This window comes from Balaenoptera musculus, chromosome 17 (assembly GCF_009873245.2).
Source record: "Balaenoptera musculus isolate JJ_BM4_2016_0621 chromosome 17, mBalMus1.pri.v3, whole genome shotgun sequence".
Classification (NCBI taxonomy): domain Eukaryota; kingdom Metazoa; phylum Chordata; class Mammalia; order Artiodactyla; family Balaenopteridae; genus Balaenoptera; species Balaenoptera musculus.
Window position 1 is genome coordinate 36,963,055 of NC_045801.1, and position 18,839 is coordinate 36,981,893.

Below are 18,839 nucleotides of genomic sequence, written 5' to 3' on the forward strand. Positions count from 1 at the left end.
TTTATTCTCTGTCCTCCCCTTCCCCACCTATGAGAATGTGATCTCCTCGGGAGCAGGGATTTTGGGCGTTTTGGTCACTGGTGTATCCTCATCCCTACAAGAGCACCGGCATCCAGTAAGCACTTGAAAAATATTTGCTGAACAAATGAATTAAGGAAATACAAGCAAATCCTTGTTCCTTTCCTATTTCTACCACTGAATGCATGGATTGTTGCTACTGTCATAACAATGCCCTCTTAATGCCCTAGATAAAATGTTCCTGAAATTGTCGTGTGGGCTTGAAATTTTGGGCTATGCAAGTCAAAATTTAGTCTCCGGTTTTGTTACACTATTAATTTTTTTTACAAACACTTCTGGGCAAAGGAAATAGTCTACCCAACCTGTCTGAAATATTACAAATTCAAATTAATGATAATTTGGCAAGGTCCAAATTAATGAGTTCTTAACCATATATGAAAAGCAAGGAAATTTAAAAAAAGGAGCTTAAACAAATGTATAAAAGTTGATATTACTATTTCATATTTTAAATAAAAATTTAAAAAATTAAAATTTTTCTGATTATAAAGTACATTCTTCTTGTAGAAAATTAAAATACAGAAAATTATTAAATAATCACTTATAACCGCACATCCATTAACAACTTTGATTCTTTTCTTTTCAGTGTTATTTCTAGGAATGTTTTCTTTGTGTATGTGTGAGAATGTGTGTGCATATATGTACTTGTATGTGCACATAACTAGGATATTTATATGTTCAATTTTATATTCTGTTTGCTTTATTTAAGAGTCATCATATGTATTTTTCTATTCCACTATAATCCTATAAGTCTTTTTTCTGTGGATATACCATTTATGGTACATTTATGTATCATCTATTCCCCTGCTGATGGGGTTTGTACTCTGAATATTTTGCCATTATAATTAGCAATGTGATAAAATCTCTCTGCATACCTTTGCCTACTTCTCTAATTATTGCTTTAACTCTCAAGCTCTTAAAACTGTTAAAAGTGGAATTTCCAAGCCAGAGGGATTTTAAAGCCCTTGATACATATTGCTAAAGTGCTTGCCAGAAAATAGTAACAATTTACACTTTTACTAGGACTCTATACGATGGAACATCATTGTTAATTCAGTAAGTAATATCCTATTTAAAGCTGCATTTCTTTGATTACTTGTGTTTCCTCTTCCTAGAATTTTCTGTTCGTGTCTTTTGCCCTAGTTTAATTTTTGGAAGGAGGGACTATCTTCATATTATTCCTACTGAATTATATGAGTTCCTTTAAATTAAGGATAATAACTCTGGTTCATATTTGTAAAATCTGATGGCAACACTCAGGTTGAACGGGGGAAAACGTGGCTCTTAGAGGTGACTTTATTTTTGCTGTAGCTAAGTCTAATTACTAATTACTAGGTGGTTGTGTGGATAGAGAAGTATTAATTTGCATTTCATGCTAATGATAATGTATAATTCTACGATGCATGTCTTAGTTTGTAAATCAGCTTGTTAAACTCACCACAGAAGAACTGGAAGGGGTACCCACGGAAGATGATATATTGCTTCTTATTATGGGTGTAATTTAATGCTAATAACCATACCCTTATGGATTATACAATAATTAACCAAAAGCCTTAATGTATATATTTGGATGACAAAGAATGGCAAATAGTAGGTTTACAACTTTATAACGGGAAACATACCCTGCTGATACTGGTATACTAATTAAGCCTACCTGTTGGTATTAGTTAAAATAGGTCCAGCTTTTCCTTCTGGGGCCACAGTGATGAAGACTGTGCCACACTGATGGACAGTGTCCACATACACACAGCCAAAGCCAGTCAGGAACACAACCTGCAAAAAGAATACTCAAAATCAGATTGAAAAGCAATAAGAAACACTATTGAAATGGCTTCAAATGTCCTTTTTTTAAAAAAATTTTTATTAGAGTATAGTTGCTTTACAACGTTGTGTTAGTTTCTACTGTACGGCAAAGTGAATCAGCTCTATGTATACATATATCCCCTCTTTTTTGGATTTCCTTCCCATTTAAGTCACCTCAGAGCACTGACTAGAGTTCCCTGTGCTATATATAGTACGTTCTCATTAGTTATCCACTTTATACATAGTATCAATAGTGTATATATGTCAATCCCCATCTCCCAATTCATCCCACCCCCTCTTTCCCCCCGTGGTGTCCATACATTTATTTTCTGTCTGTGTCTCTGTTTCTGCTTTGCCAATAAGATCATTTATACCATTTTTCTAGATTCCACATATATGCGTTAATATACGATATTTGTTTTTCTCTTTCTGACTTACCTCACTCTGTATGACAGTCTCTAGATCCAGCCACGTCTCTACAAATGACCCAATTTTGTTCCTTTTTATGGCCGAGTAATATTCCATTGTATATATGTACCACACCTTCTTTATCCATTCCTGTTGATGGACATTTAGGTTGCTTCCATGTCCTGGCTACTGTAAATAGTGCTGCAATGAACACTGGGGTGCATGTGTTTTTTTGAATTATGGTTTTCTCTGGGTATATGCCCAGTAGTGGGATTGCTGGGTCATTTGGTAGTTCTAGTTTTAGTTTCTTAAGGAACCTCCATACTGTTCACCACAGTGGTTGTATCAATCTACATTCCCACCAACAGTGCAAGAGGGTTCCCTTTTCTCCACACCCTCTCCAGCATTTACTGTTTGTATATTTTTTGATGATGGTCATTTCGACTGGTGTGAGGTGACACCTCATTGTAGTTTTGATTTGCATTTCTCTAATAATTAGTGATGTTGCACATCTTTTCATGTGCTTCTTGGCCATCTGTATGTCCTCTTTGGAGAAGTCTATTTAGGTCTTCTGCCCATTTTTTGATTGGGTTGTTTGTTTTTTTGATATTGAGCTGCACGAGCTGTTTGTATATTTTGGAGATTAATCCTTTGCCAGTTGCTTTGTTTGCAAATATTTTCTCCCATTCTGAGGGTTGTCTTTTTGTCTTGTTTATGGTTTCCTTTGCTGTGCAAAAGCTTTTAAGTTTCATTAGGTCCCATTTGCTTATTTTTGTTTTAATTTTCATTACTCTAGGAGGTGGGTCAAAAAAGATCTTGCTGCGATTTATGTCAAAGAGTGTTCTGCCTATGTTTATGCAATCCCTATCAAATTACCAATGGCATTTTTTCACAGAACCAGAACAAAAAATTTTACAATTTGTATGGAAACACAAAAGACCCTGAATAGCCAAAGCAATCTTGAGAAAGAAAAACGGAGCTGAAGGAATCAGGCTCCCTGACTTCAGACTATACTACAAATCTACAGTAATCAAGTCAGTACAGTACTGGCACAAAAACAGAAATATAGATCAATGGAACAGGATAGAAAGCCCAGAGATAAACCCACACACCTATGGTCACCTAATCTATGACAATGGAGGCAAGGATATACAATGGAGAAAAGACAGCCTCTTCAATAAGTCGTGCTGGGAAAACTGGACAGCTACATGCAAAAGAATGAAATTAGAACACTCCCTAACACCATACACAAAAATAAACTCAAAATGGATTAAAGACCTAAATGTAAGGCCAGACACTATAAAACTCTTAGAGGCTTCAAATGTCTTAAGTTCTGATTCAATACCACAAACACTTCCTGGTTATATTTCTTTATATCCATGTGTAGAGGCTATTCAGCTGACTTGAAATGAATAAAAAAAGAATCAAATCCAGATTTTTCAATATCCAGCTGTAAGGTTCATAGAAAAAAAAAAAGATGTATGACAGGGCATGAGTGTCTTCATTCTCTGCTTCTCTGGAATTGACAAATAACTCTCTATGGGCTGGAGCCCAGCCATGGGCCAGCTTTATGTGTGCGTATGAAGCTCTGTGGGAAAGAAACCCCCTAAAACACAGGAATTGAAATGCAATGTGCAAAAAACTTTCAGGCTCTTGAGTTTTGACTTATTACCATAATGATGCCCGTTTACGCTGGGGACACAAAAACATACCTGAAAACCCACCAACAAGACATGCTATAGTCCCCTCAAGGTCCCTCACATAACTTGTAACAAGAATGTCAGATAACTTGATTTGCTTGGAGTAAAAATTAATTTTTCTTCCATGAGAAGGTGGACTAAGACTTAAAAAACAGTTCTATCCCCCCCTGCAAAAAAGTTCTATCTCAGAAGCCCGGTGCCAGGCCAGCAGAACAGATGTCCTTTCAGAATTAAATACCAACGTTGCTTAAATGGATAAATATTTGAAATCAGAACTATTTGAAGAATGACTCCGAGAACATCATGTTCACTGCCAGCATTACCTGAAGGTAAGGGCAAGAACCTCCTTGTGTTTGGGGATGTTGATGCTGATGATTTGCAATATCAATTCAGTCCAAGTCTGGGCCCTTTATTATTGTTAGAACCGCAAATAAAAGAAGAACGACTGAAAATTCCTGGATGAAGGAACAAAGCTAGGTGTCTGCCTGGCATGTAATGAATGTGTTCTAATTTTGTCCAAATGAAGAGGTACCAGAAAGAGTGTACACAGAACCACAGGAGTCTGTGATTCTCACCCTTGGAAGTGACTTCAAGGTTACTGGGCTTCCTCTTGTACAACGGCTCCTCCTTCAGAAATCCTGAGCGTCCTCAGCATCCAGGGCACCTGGAGGTCACCTCTGCCTCCTCCCTACTTTCATCTCCTGCTCTGCCAACTCCTGCCCTAGCCTTCTTTTTCATCCTATGGCCACTTCTCTAGCTTAGTTAGGTCCCTGAATGCCCCTCAGCACCCTCTGTGCAGACAACGTGCTGTCCCCCCATGCAAATCCTTTCCAAATCCTATGCATCTTTGCACATACAGGGTAAGGACACCTTATTCCAGGAGGGTACTCTCTAATTTTTCCATTCCTTTCCTCAGATTGATACCTACTCCTACATTCCTGAAATACTTCTGTTTGATCACAAATCTTATTGCTTGTATTACAGTCACTGGTTTATATCATAGACTCAATCACTAGATTCTCAACTTCTTGAGGGCAGGAGTGGAGTCAGTTTGTATTCTCTATGGATACATTTCCCAAGTGGACTGTTTTGCAAAAATATCTGTTTCAAAAGACTCTGTATCCTGAATTTGCCTTTTTGTTCCAAGATAAAAACTGAACTTGACTATGATAAAATGTGGAATGCAGCCAACCTAAAAAATGGCTCAGCTCACGAACCTAAAACAAACAGATATTCTTTGAGAGACAGTCACATTTATAAAAGCTATTATTTTGTATGATATGTAAAGTAAGTCAACTGCTTTCTTCCAGGCTTACAGACATGGGATTATTCATTTGACACAAACCTTTTTAAGGTCTTGTGCTCCCATGTATATTCCTTCCTCGCAAGGACTGTCCATAACTTCAGGGCATACCCCAGGGTTTTAGCAGAGAGTGTTAGAAACCAGAACTACTACCCCTCAAAGGAGGGAAGAAGGGGATCAGAAGAGGAAAATACTTATTGTTCTGCTCATTCTCAAAGCAATCGGCAGGCGTTTTGAAGTGAGGATACGTGTACTTCCTAAGATAGTAAGGATAAGGCAAGCTGATGGTTTCTGTTAACTGCCCAGGGAACTCCGAAAGTAAGCAAATTAACCTAAACCTTTAAGGTACGTCTTCCAGCCAAAAACGTGGACCCTGGAGAGAAATATTGCTGGGTGTCCCTTTTACTCATCACTAGAACGGAAGAAATGCAGACTTTAATTCTTGTAGCCTACTCTCGTCTCCTTTCACATGTAGAGAAATAATCTGCAACACCAAGCAATTTGTACAATGTGAGCTCTAGGGATTAGAGAGTTGGGAACACAAGTGCCAGAGGAATTAGTGCCAGGTCCCCCAGAAATTAAAATAAATTCTTGTTTTGGTCTAATGGTTTGATCATTTAATCATTCAATCAATTATTGGATATTTAAGGTGAGCCTACAAGGAGCTCCTCACTGCAGTAGGCACTGAGAAGTAATCATGCCCTCAAGTTGCTCCCAGCTTGGGTGGTGAAAAAGCCAAGTACACAAGTAATGAGATAAGAGCTACAAGTTCCAAGGCAGAGATGTATAAAATGTTTCTCCCTCTCAGGGTGTTAACCATCATGGTCTCTGTATAATTTCATGAGGGCAACAGTTTTGTGTCCATTTTCTTCAAGAAGAAGCATGATAAAGCTTGCTTTTTGGGGTTTGCCCTCTTGCCAACCATGTGAGAAAGCCCGGTTTAGCCTCCCTATGGAGGAAAGACCACGTGGTAAGAGAGCTGCCCAGACTTCCCAGCTGAACTCATCCGTAGCCAACCCTCTACCTGAATGCAGCTGCATGAGTGATCCCAGGCTCACACAGAAAAATCACCCAACCAAACCCTCTGAATCACCGTTGTTGCAAGCCTCTAGGTTTGCGGGTGGTTTGCTATAATGAGCCAGACAGAAGATGATGGGGCTTCTGTCAACCTGGGTCCCTGAGTGACCATGTAGAACAGAGCCCCTGATGACAAACCCTGGGATGTAGCACGAGCAAGAAGTAAACAGGACCGTGATAGGCAGCATAATGTAGCCGATACTAATGGATAGAAATATTGGTAATAGAAATAGGGTTCCAGCAAAAACCTAAAATCTGAGTCCTTGGCTTAATGGTAGGCAGTAGAAATTGATCTTGAAAGCTACAAGAAAGGGAATTCATGTTACAAAGTGGCAAGACACTTAGTAAAACTTGTCTGAGATTACTTGGGAGGTAGATTATAAACCTAATAGATTTGTAGCTCTAGAAGATGAGGTTTGAAGACAAAACATAAGTAGTGAGTGTTGGCTGCTGCTGGCTGTGTCTGGCAATGTGTTTCACTATGAAGAAGCAATGAGCTCAGGAAAGAACTGGCCAGTTTGCAAATAGAAATTCAAGAGAATAAAGAGATTCCAGAAATTCAGGGCTTTGCAAAGTCAGTAATGCTTTTAACCCCAAACAGTAAGAGATAAAACTTAATCTTTGAACATGAAGGCAGATTAATACTCAGACTCAGGGCTGTGTATAGCCATCAGAACTCACTGTTAAAACTTCTTAATTGTTAAGGTGACTCAGAAAAAAATTTTAGATGAATAGTTTAACTTTGCCACAGAAGCTCTCCTAAATCCAAAGAGAGGTAAGGAAGCAAGATAGTACAGAAATATGTCTTTAAAAGGACCAAGGATGTGGTTATTAGCACATGGAATTCTCTGGAATCAAACAGATAAGCAGTCTACTGAGTTTCTGATAAATTACTACTGCCTAATAAATTCATGAACCTAGACTAAAAGAGTCTGTGATTGATTATTTGAGACTCAATACAACTTCAGATGTTGGCCAAGGAGAATCTCTGAGGGTAGATCCAGGGACCGGAAGAACAACAGTAAAAGAGCTCTTCCATGAGCAGAGACAGGGCTTGAAGACTATTCCTTGTTTACAAGGTATAAAACCCCACACAACATGTGCTCAGAAAAATTTCAGAATTGTTATGGGTGAGAGGCTGTGTATGTGTCTCATTCTCCCTCTTTCCAGTTTGGAGGAGTTATTACCGTTATCCTGCCCTGTGTTTTGGCGGGGAGAGGGGAGCCGATGAGTTCATACATCTCCAGATGAAAAGGAGCCACATCCAGGCTAAGAGGGCATCACTCAGAAGTACTGAATTCCAGTGGGATGTGGTGACTGGTTAGAATCTTGGGGAGGAGAGCTGCTCTGGGGTGGGGAGGGGAAGAATGAATTAAGAGACTGATTTTTTAATAAAAAGCCAAGGGGATTTTTTCTTTTTTTTTTTTTTTTTTTGAGTTGTTTATTATTGCAGAATAAGCTAGTCAGTCCTGATCGATGCTGTCATTTAGTTATTTTTTACTTTCTTCACTTCACGTTGGTAGTATGGGTATGTGTGCGGAAGGCTATAGGCAACATACAGTAAGAGACTTGCTGCTTTAACCACAAAACATTTGGGGAATACTCCGTGTTCTGTCATTTGTGTCTGTGTTAGAGCACTTAGATCAGTAAGACTTTCTCTTACACATTGTGGCTATAAGAAAACCACTGAGGCCTAGGTCCTGCCTCCCAGTTAGTACATTATCTTTTACTACAATTACAAATAAGGAACAGTGTAACGTAACTTGTGCTTTTCTATATATTCAGTTATCTTTATTAAAATGATTATTTACTATATTTTTATCCAACAAACAATATTTAAAAAAATTACACCAGTTTAATTTTACTGAGTCATTAAGTTATAAGGTGACGCCTAGGAAATAACTGAAAGTATTCTTGGAAGTCTACCTCTCTTCCTTTCTCTCCCATTCTTTCTCTCTTTTTTATCCTGATAGACTATATGGAATAATCCAGGGATAATCAGGAGGCAGTTACAAAGCATCCCAGCACTGCAGCTCAGTTACATAACGGGTATCCCTGTTATTAAAAGTCCTTAAGCCATCCCCTCCTCCAATTTGTACTAATTCTCTCCGTAACTGGGCTCAATTCCCATCATAGTACACTTGCTGGACTTCATCCCTCTTCAATTCTCTTTCTTTTACCTGATTCATTTTGCTCCCACCTCACATTTGCACTTCCTTTCTGATAGTTCATTTTGTGTCAACTTGACTCTGGCCACCGGGTGCCCAGATTAAAACATGATTTCTGGATGTGTTGGTGAGGGCGTGTCCAGAGGAGATGAGCATCCGAATCAGTGGAGTCCGCAGACTGCCCTCCCCACTGTGGCTGGGCATCATCCAATCCACTGAGGGCCTGAATAGAACAAAATGTGGAGGAAGAAAGAATTTGCCCCTTTTTTCCTGCCTCACTGTTTGAGCTGGAACATTTCATTTCATCTTCTCCTGCCCTTGGACTGGAATTTACACCATGGCTTTCCTGGGTCTCCAGCTTGTCTACTGTGGGATGGCTCAGCCTCCACAAATTGATCTGAAGATATGGTAATCAGGCATTGCATCTGTTCTGCTGACTTTTGGCAAAAATCTATAAAACATTTCACCCTCTATTTTGGGAAGGAAAAAATATAAAATATACTTATATCCCCAGATCAAATAGTTTGTAAAAGAACATCTTAGGAAGGAAAATCATAGTATGGAAGACTTCAAGATTTAGACTTTGAAGGGAAGAAGAGATTTCCCCATATGCTACAGGATTGAACGCTAACCTGCAGAGGGAATAAGGCAGTAAGATGTAGCCTGCTTGGTTGCAGGTAGTGGTTTGTCTTAAGCAGTCTAGTGAAGAGGCTTTTCTGCACTGGACTCTGTGTTTTAGTAATCACTCTGGTGGTAGCTGTGGAGACAGATTTGTGGGTAGGAAGGCTGACAACAGAGAGACCCTTTAACGGGCTATTGTTAAAATCTGGGAGAGAGATGATGAATAAAAGGCCTGAAGTAGACCCTGGTCACAGAGAGAAGGGGCAGATACAGAGACACTTCTGCGGAATTTCTGCCAGAACTTCGTGACTTACTGGAAGAATGGGGGAAGAGAGGGAAAGGAAGGTACTGGGATGCTGCAGAAAAAGACAGGCTTGGAAGCTAGACAGTCCTGGGATTGCATCCCAGGTCCACTTGCCCTGTGCAAGTTAACCTCTCTGAGCTTCAGGTGCCATCTACCTGTAAGAGATGCAATGCAGACTAATGACAATGTTTGTGTAAAGTGCTTGACATAAAGCAGGCATTCAATACAACTTTTTATCAATATTATTTAAGGTTTTTATACTGGAAAAATGGTGGTGATATTAACTGAAGCAGAGACTCTAGGAGAAGCTGGCTCGGGGGATGGAAAATGATCCCTTTGGTTTCAGATGATGACGCTGGCTTGAGGTGACTGCAGGTCTTCCAGGCAGAGATGTCTGGTGGGTGGCCAGAAACACAGAGCTGGAGCTCGGGAGGGATGCGGAGGCCTGAGACAGGTACCTGGGAGTGACTGGGTGACACAGATGGTAGCTGAAGCTCGGAGATGAATTAGATCTCCCAGAGAGGAAAAGAAGGGGGGAAAATTTCTAAGGTAGGAACGACTGGATAAGGATGAGAAGAAAATAACAGATATTCTGGGTGTAATTCTTCCTTCTGTATACTTACTGAAAAATATTTTAGGGAAATCCCTACTCCTGAGTATCTTGGGAAGCAATGGTGACTCAACCAGAACAAACTGTAAACACATAGGAGACTCTCAACCAAGATACTTGGCAGATGTTACAATTGGGTGTCAACTTGCTGATATCTCTTCTGGCCCTGATATGGGGGGGTGAGGGAGGCGACTGAAGTAAGCAAGAAGCCAAAACATCTGCACCACACATTTTATAAGGCAGATTCTCACTTGGATCGACAACTGCTTCTCTATGTAAACATTTTGGGATGGATGCTAATGATATCTCTGAAAATGACTACATGCTCTTTAAGCATTAGTGCTCAGGGTTACCCCTGTCTGATCTGCACCAAATGGACAGATTACACATTTGAGTTCTGGTTCATCAAGGCATTTACCAAAGTGTCTCACAATATTCTTGCAAGCAAGATAAGACATATCTTATACAGTATAGTTTAAAAGTGCTTTTAGACACATTTTCTTATTTAAGAAATGTGGGCTAGATGACAGTACAGTTTGGTGTGTTAGTGGCTGATTGAACCCATGCATTAGGGAAGTGTCTGGTGATTCACTGCAGCATGTTGACCTTGGACTTGTCCTGTTCAACATATTTATTAATGACTTGGATGAACATGTAGAATGCATGCTCACCACATCTATAGATGACATAAAGCTACTAGGGATACTTAAGTATGTTGGATGACAGCATCACAGTTTTTTAAAAAGTGATTTCAACAAGTGGATTAGGCCAATGGCAACGAGATTTAATTTACCGGGGGTAAATGTTAAGTCCTGTCATTGGGTTAAAAAAGTCAACTGTACAGCAAGTCATATGATAAAGACCTGGGGGATGTGGCTGACCACGAGTTCAATAATAACAAACAGTCTGAACTCGTTAATAAAAAGCTAACTCAATCTTCTAATTTATTAATGGAAGCATAGGGAGGTAATAGCTGGTTAGACCACATTTGGAATAGTATGTGTAATTCTGGCTGCCAGATTTTTAAAAGGGAACATAACACACTAGTGTGTTCAGGCTAGGGTAACTGTGGTGATGGGTCTGGAAATCACACTTGCTGAAGGAATGATTCAAGGAACCAGAAACGTTTGGCCTGGATAAGGGAACAGTTAGAGAAGATGCTGAATCTGCCTTCAAATGATTGTAGTGCTGCTCTATTAAAGGGGAAGTAAACACTCTGTGATGCCTCAGCAGGTTAAACAAGGATGGATGAATGGATCCTACAGAGGGATAGTTTTCAGCTTGATATAAGCAGAAACTTTCTCATAGTCACTGCTGGAATAAGCCATGACTATGACACTGGGAGTCTTCTAGGGTGGGATGTCATGGAAGGGACTCTTGCTCTAGGTAAAAGGGGAAATTAGAAAACCTCTTCTAACTTGTGCTTTCATCGACTTTCAGGTGAAAATGTTTGTAGCCAGGGCAGGACTCCAAAGGACAGACAGTGCTCTTAGCTTGGTATAGGAAAAATGAGACTGGGCCACAAGTGAGCAGACCCAGGTTCCAGCCTGATGCTGCTTAATTATAAACCACCTAGTGGATTGCTTTTTAAGCCTCAATCCTCTCATCAGTAACATAAACATCAAAATTACTGCCCCGACTATCTTAAGAGTTTTTGCAGTGATCAAAGCCTCTATCTTAGGGCTTACTACACACGACTGCATTTATTTAGCTATGCAGGTACCTTGAAGGTGGGAATTATACATTATTCAGGGCAAAGGGTTTGGCCCTTGATAGGTCCTCAATAAAAGTTGGTTGAATAAATGAATGAAAGAACAGAGACTGGATGTGAAAGCACTTTGTAAATGGTACAGAGCTTATAGGAGAAGAAAACAGCAGTGATGCTGACCCCACTAAACTTCCCTGGTGGCGCAGTGGTTAAGAATCTGCCTGCCAATGCAGGGGTCACGGGTTCGAGCCCTGGTCTGGGAAGATCCCACATGCCGCGGAGCAACTGGGCCCGTGAGCCACAACTACTGAGCCAATGTGCCACAACTACTGAAGCCCACGTGCCTAGAGTTCATGCTCTGCAACAAGAGAAGCCACCACAATGAGAAGCCCGCACACCGCAACGAAGAGTAGCCCCCGCTCGCCGCAACTAGAGAAAGCCCATGCACGGCAACGAGGACCCAACACAGCCAAAAATAAAATAAATTAAAAAAAAAAAAAAAGAGTCAAAGATCATGAGAATTTACTGGATCTTTGTAGAAGAGAATTTACCTGCAAAGAGATCATTTTAATCTGCCTTTTGGGGTTCAAACTGCTGGTTCTTCTTTGGCTCAGAAATTGCTTTTCATAAACAATTCAATCACTTCCCGTGGCTTTTAAGATAAAAACCCAAATCCGTGATTGGAGCTACAGCATCTTGCCAGGTTTGGCCTTGAACTGCCTCACTAGCTTCCCCTCTCTTACCCCCTTTTCCTTCATCTGGCACTAGGGCCACACTGGCATTTAGATCCCGGAAAGGCCAATGCTCCCTCTCTGAGCACCAAAGCTTTGAACACATTGTTCTTTCTGCCAAGAAAAATCTCCCATTCTCTCGTCTACTTAATGCCTGTTCCTCCTTTAAGGCATAGATGCCAGGTCTCTTACCCATTGACACACTCCTTGGCCTCTCAAATTAGTCTGCCGTATAACAGCACACCTGTACCCGCCTCTCCTGCAGAGCTGTTACCAGAGTTCACAACAGTACAACGACCCATGGGATTACTTGCTTATCATCTATCTCCTCCACACATGATCTCCTTGAGGGAAAGGGCTGTGTTCCATTTTTGTTCACTGTATTTTATGTAGTCCCAGCACCAGGTTATAATGTCTGGCGCATATTTAATCTCAAGAAGTCCTGTGGATTGAATGACTGAAGCAATGTTTCTCAATGTCTATATTAGTAAAAAGGTAACTACTATGTTTTCTGTGTACCTTTTTATGTTTTCAATTTTTCCAAAGACGGTTGCCTAACTTTGACGAAAATAAGGTTTTGAACTATCAGCAATTGAAATCCCATACACTGTGACAGGATTCTAAAGTATTTCCCTGATAGGATCAAAATTATGACTTAAAATGATCAACGTAAGCTTATTTTTCATGCTTTCTTACTTATTGAGAATCTAAAGATTTTTCCTCCCTGAAGTCAGGCTCCCACCCACTGTCATTAGGGATAAGAGCACCAGCTGCCACTGCGGGGCCTCTGGCTGAGATGTCTTCTAACCAGGTGTGAGCCAAGGACACAGCCCCAGAAAACCCACCCCAATCAGAATTCTGTGGCCGACACGCTCTCAGGTCTTCTAGTTAACTCTTGATCAAAGAATACTTCTTTGTGTAACCATAAAGTTATTGTCTGCATATTCCTTCTCATATTCCACGTCAAAATTAAACAACATGACACGGCTTATTTACATGACCAAGGCAGGGGCATCTCTATGACTGACAAAAGCTAAAGGAGTTTTCTTCCTTGGGGCATAATGGAGATTTTATGGTGTTTTAATTCTGCTTTTTTTAGGTCAGCTTTGAAATTCACATCACGTGCCTGTGATCCAGGGCTGAGGAAAAGCTCCTGGAAGACAAGCTCCCTCCTACAGAAGGGCTGCTTCCTTTCATCAGAGGACGCAGCTCCCCAAGCTCCCCAGTGATTTATATGCCCTGGTGTGTTACTGAGGAGATGTCAGCGAGGGCCTGAAACAAATCTTCCTCCAGAATAGGAAGTAAACCGTGGTCTGCGGGACATATGGCACACAGCTCCTCAAAGATAAATGGGAACATGAGACTTTGCTGGGTCCTCGGACCAGGGATGATAAGGGTGTTGGAAACAGTACCTCCTCTCAGCTTTGAAGTGTCCCTGACTACAAAGGTTTGAGGAAATTTAGAGTGAACAGGAATCCCCAAAATAAGGTTTGGCAGGCAGAATGCCTATTGTAAAGAATTCCCTAGACATGTATAAGCAAGGTTTCAAACATCTTCAAACCGATGCAGGGGAGTTCAGGGACCCTTGAGAAGCTGGTGATACTTATTTTGTAAATTACTGAGACGGGGAACGTCTTCTGAGGCTGCACAGACCCAGCAGATTTTCACTGTTCATCACATGAGCACTGTGGATGGAGATCACACCCCTCAGTAGTTTGGGGCACCACAAATGCAGGTCTCCCAGGTGAGCGGGGCCCCTCTTGCACCTGTCCCCGGCCATGTCCTTCACCTGTTTCCACAGCTACGCTCTCCCCAGGCCCCCACCCCTTTCCCTCTGTCTCTCAGCAGATGTTTCATTCCACACTTCATAATAAACTTAAGGCCAGTGGGTATCACTTCACTCCATTTCCCAGCCCATCCCTCCTGAGATCTCTACCTACACCTGTGCCCATCCCCAACTCTTTTCTGCCATCAGAGAAGAGGGCGTGGCCCTTCTGTTCAAGTAGAATTACACTCCCCGTGCTTTGGACTTGTCTCTCTGGCAATTCCTCGCTCCTGTTTTCATGTCTCCTCGACTGACTCCTTTCCTGCAGCACACAAAGGGCTTCCTCCCCACTGATCTCATCTGCTTCATGGCCAGGCTTCTTGCAAGAACACTTCTCACCCGTCCTTGCACTGCCTCACTTCCACTCCCTCTGAACCTGTAACTTGTAATGGTTACCTTGCTGGCCCTCTTCCCACCGTCTTCCATCCTGTAAACTTTCTCTTTCAGGGCCTTCCTGCTTCTGCCCTGCCCAGCTTCTCCTCCTGCCACTCTCCTGCTCCTTCTCAGTCTGTTGCTGCATGACACTCACATGTTGGAGGTTCCCAAGGTTAGGCCTGGGACCCTCTTCTCCTCCTTTATAAGACCTCTCTTGGTAACCTCATCTTCTCTTTCATTCATTCAGTCATTCATTTTTTCGTTTGATACGTATTCAGAGCTCACTGTGTTGGCAGGAATTCTGCTGTAGGCTGTGGATGAATAAGGCAGGTGTCTGACTGCCAGGAATCTTGACTTGGTAGGAAATCATTTACAGAAGTGAATGCAATTAAATGTTACAAATGTTGTATGAGTATGTAGGGGGTCCCAGGGGGGTGGGCAGGAGACTTCACGGGGGTGTAGGGAGAGACTCTCTTGCGAGACGAGAAAGAATGTGCCAGCAGGACTGGGGAAGAGGGCAGTTAAGGAATTCCAGGTAAGGGAGCAGCATTCACAGCACATGCTATGGAGTCAGGCAGGTCCGGATAAAATCCCAGTCCCTTCCCTGTAACACATGGGAATTGGGCCACGTTCCTTCTGGAGATCTCAGTTTTCACTTCTGTAACGTGGAGGTGACAGTCCCTATCTTGTATGGCTGCTGCAAAGGTTAAGTAAGAAGGAATGTAAAGTGCTTAGCACAATGCCTAGCATACAGTAAGCACTTATTAAATGATAACCATTGTTATCACTGTAAGTACATTTATAACTTTAATATGTGTTTTGTAACCATTACAATAGGACCTACTTCATACGCTTGTTGTGAAGATCAAATGGACTAATATATGTGAACGGACTTTTAAAAAGTTCAGCACAATATTATTCAGCCATAAAAAGGAATGACGTTCTGACACATGCTACAACATGCATGAATCTTGAAAACATTATGCTCAGTGAAATAAGCCAGACACAAAAGGACAAATGTTGTATGATTCCACTTACATGAGATGCCCGGAGTAGGCAGATTCAGAGACAGAAAGTACAACAGAGGTTACCAGGAGTTGGGGAGAGGGGAGGATGGGGAGTTACGGGTTTAGAGTGTCTGTTCAGGATGACGAAACATTTCTGGAAATAGATGGTGGTTATGGTTTTACAACATTGTGAATGCATTTAATGCCACTGAATTGTACTGAAAAATGGCAAATTTTAAGTAGAGCAGAAAGGAAATGCTAGGTTCCTGTGCCATTTTCAACAAAAATATTATCACTAACATCCAGAGTGAGACAGAGACAAATCAGGACATCTGATCTGTTCAGGTTTTTAAAACTGTGCTTAAATTTGCAAAGTTTCACATACTACTAGGATTAATATGTATATCTTACACTTAGCAAATTTTCAAAAGAGGTGATTAATCTAGGGTCGACAATATGATTGTCCTAAGATCTGGACAGTTAGATTACCTTCCGTATAAAGAAGATTAACAATTTTATTTCATTTTTGACCTGGATTTAGACCCAAGATGGGCTTGCTTAACTGGTGCTCCCCTCTCATAAACAGTTGCAAAGTACGCTTTGAGATACATACTTGTGTTTGAGAATTTATAGCCCATTGAAGATGTAAAAGTGGATACACATGTGCCCTCACACAGAGACAAGACATTCAGCATTTAGAAAACTATGTGTAGAAACAGACAATTACCAGAACCTTAGAAAAGGGACTGTTTCTTTGGGCTTTGGCAGGAACCCTCGCGGCTCACTGACCTGTGTTCCCTGATTGTTGATGTCGATGGCGTCGCTCCACTCACTCGTCATTTCCTCCAGCAATTCTACTCTCAAAAGGAGGCTGGGGAGTAAGTCTCTGGTCCTGCAGTCTGGGTAACTGGAAAACTGATGATACAGCTCATGATGAATTGAGCACTCAGGAGGGATTCTTCTGCAATAAACCTCACACTTTGGAATATCTAAAATTGAAAAAAAGAAAGGCATGTGCAGACTTAGGCCTTGAAGAAAAAGACTTGGGGATGTTAAACGTAATGGGGCAAGAGAAACTTCTCAAAGAAGCTCACTTTTTTTTTTTTTTTTAAGAAGCTCACTTTTATTTAAGGATCACAGGTAACTACGAAGTCAAAAACCTCCAGAAAGAATATAGGTTTTGTATTATTTAAATTCAATACAATAACATATACCTTTAGTATTTTCCTTTATAAGTACTGTTACTGGACATCTGTTGTGGAAAATTATTCGAGGACTAGGGTCTTCTGAGAGGGTTAAATAAGTCACTCCAAAGTGCTCTTGATATGTCAGTGCTATAGCCCTAGAACAGAATCAGATCAGAGGATAGAAATGGTTTAGAAAAAAATGCATGCTTTCTCTCCTGATAACATGTTTATTTGGATTTGCAATATTCAGAACCTCTGTAACACCTTCTCTCTTATACATCAGAAGAAATGTTTTCCAGAGAGTGGATGGTCATCCGCTCATCTATTACCTGCCAAACACTAATGATAGGTTTACTAATTTTTTCTGACAGTAGTAAACATTTTTATCATAAAATATTCAAGAAAATGTGAAAAATCATATACACACTACTATATTTAAAACAGATAACCAACAAAGACCTACTGTATAGCACAGGGAACTCTGCTCAATCCTATAACAACCTAAATGGGAAAAGAATTTGAAAAAGAATATGTATAACTGAATCACTTTGCTGTACACTTGAAACTAACAAAACATTGTTAATCAACTATACTCCAATATAAAATAAAAATTAAAAAAAAAAATTAGGTTAAAAATATAAATAAAATAAAACCCCCATAACTCCTACCACTCGGAGAGAATTACAGATATCCCTGTGCTAGCTTTTCCTCCCGCTCTTTTTTCCTCTGTGCATATGTGCCTTAATCTCTTCAGATGGGGTGACTTCCTCCTCAAAAGTGCTGGTAAATTTTGGCAAAGGAGGAGTTGATGTGCTTCTAGAAGGACGACTAGAGAATCTGGGTACTTGCTCTTTTTTAATTCTAAAGGTAGGTATGCTCAATATGTTTGTTGTCAATTTTTGCCAATCATCATGCTTTACAGGATCTCCATTTTGACTACGAAGAGCAAAGCTGTATTTACGATTTGGCCTCAGAGAAACTGCTGTGTGGCCATAGGCTGACCTCTACAATGGACAGAGAGAAAGGCTCCAATTTAGACCTAGAGACTACCAAAAAGTATTTCATATCAAAGCAGGAAAAAAATTCTCTCTGAAGTTTAAATTCTGTGGACCAATTGTTGAAATTAATCAAAGAAATCAGATATTTGCCAAATGTGGCCCTCAGTTTACACTTATTATAAGGGGTCAATGACACACTAAAGAATTTCCCATTCATTACCTATTCTGTTCGCCAGTGTGAGTTCTTCCCAAAGACTGTATTTGTCTGAAATGTCAAGGTGAACTGTCGATTAGTATTTGGGGAAATCATATTACTGACTACCACCATGACATGTGCACTGTTGGACTGGGGGGAGGAGAGAGGAGAGGAGATGGAACACTCTCCGAGTATCAGTCTTTGGATTAACACCGAAGTTCTTCTCCCAGCCTAACTGTGGAAGAGCCAGGCAAGCCAACCACAGAGAATGCTCTACCGATAGCCAAGAGAGCTGGGGTCAAGACTAAAATATGGCACTTCCAATTTAATATTTAGCTTAATATTTATAGATAAAGATTTAAATTATATTAATAAAATCTTAGAATTTTAAACTTAATTTCTAAGTGTTTTATTTTACATTTTGTCTCTCAGTTTTAAAAATACGTTTTGTTTTCTATACATAGGTTCACATTGCTTTCAAAAATACTTCCTTAAACTTACCACACTTAATTGATGGAAATGTTCTATATGTTGATTGTATCAATGCCAATATCCCAGTTGTGATATTATAGTTTAGTTTCGCAAGATGGGGGAACTGGGTAAGGGATACATGGGACCTCTCTGTATTATTTCCTATAACTGTATGTGAATCTACGATTATCTCAAAATAACACTTACTAGAGAATGGACTTGAGGACACGGGGAGGGGGAAGGGTAAGCTGGGACAAAGTGAGAGAGTGGCA

General features: G+C 40.5%; 1 protein-coding gene across 1 annotated transcript in view; it reads right to left on the reverse strand.

Moving 5' to 3' along the window:
- VPS13B (vacuolar protein sorting 13 homolog B) overlaps positions 1-18,839 on the reverse strand; it is a 775,748-nt gene that overhangs the window by 23,021 nt on the left and 733,888 nt on the right. The window contains exons 53-55 of the mRNA XM_036830846.1: positions 16,930-17,057; positions 16,505-16,704; positions 1,730-1,848 (exon numbers count right to left, since the gene is read on the reverse strand). Coding sequence (XP_036686741.1) covers positions 1,730-1,848; positions 16,505-16,704; positions 16,930-17,057 — 447 coding nt within the window. The remainder of the gene's footprint in view (positions 1-1,729; positions 1,849-16,504; positions 16,705-16,929; positions 17,058-18,839) is intronic.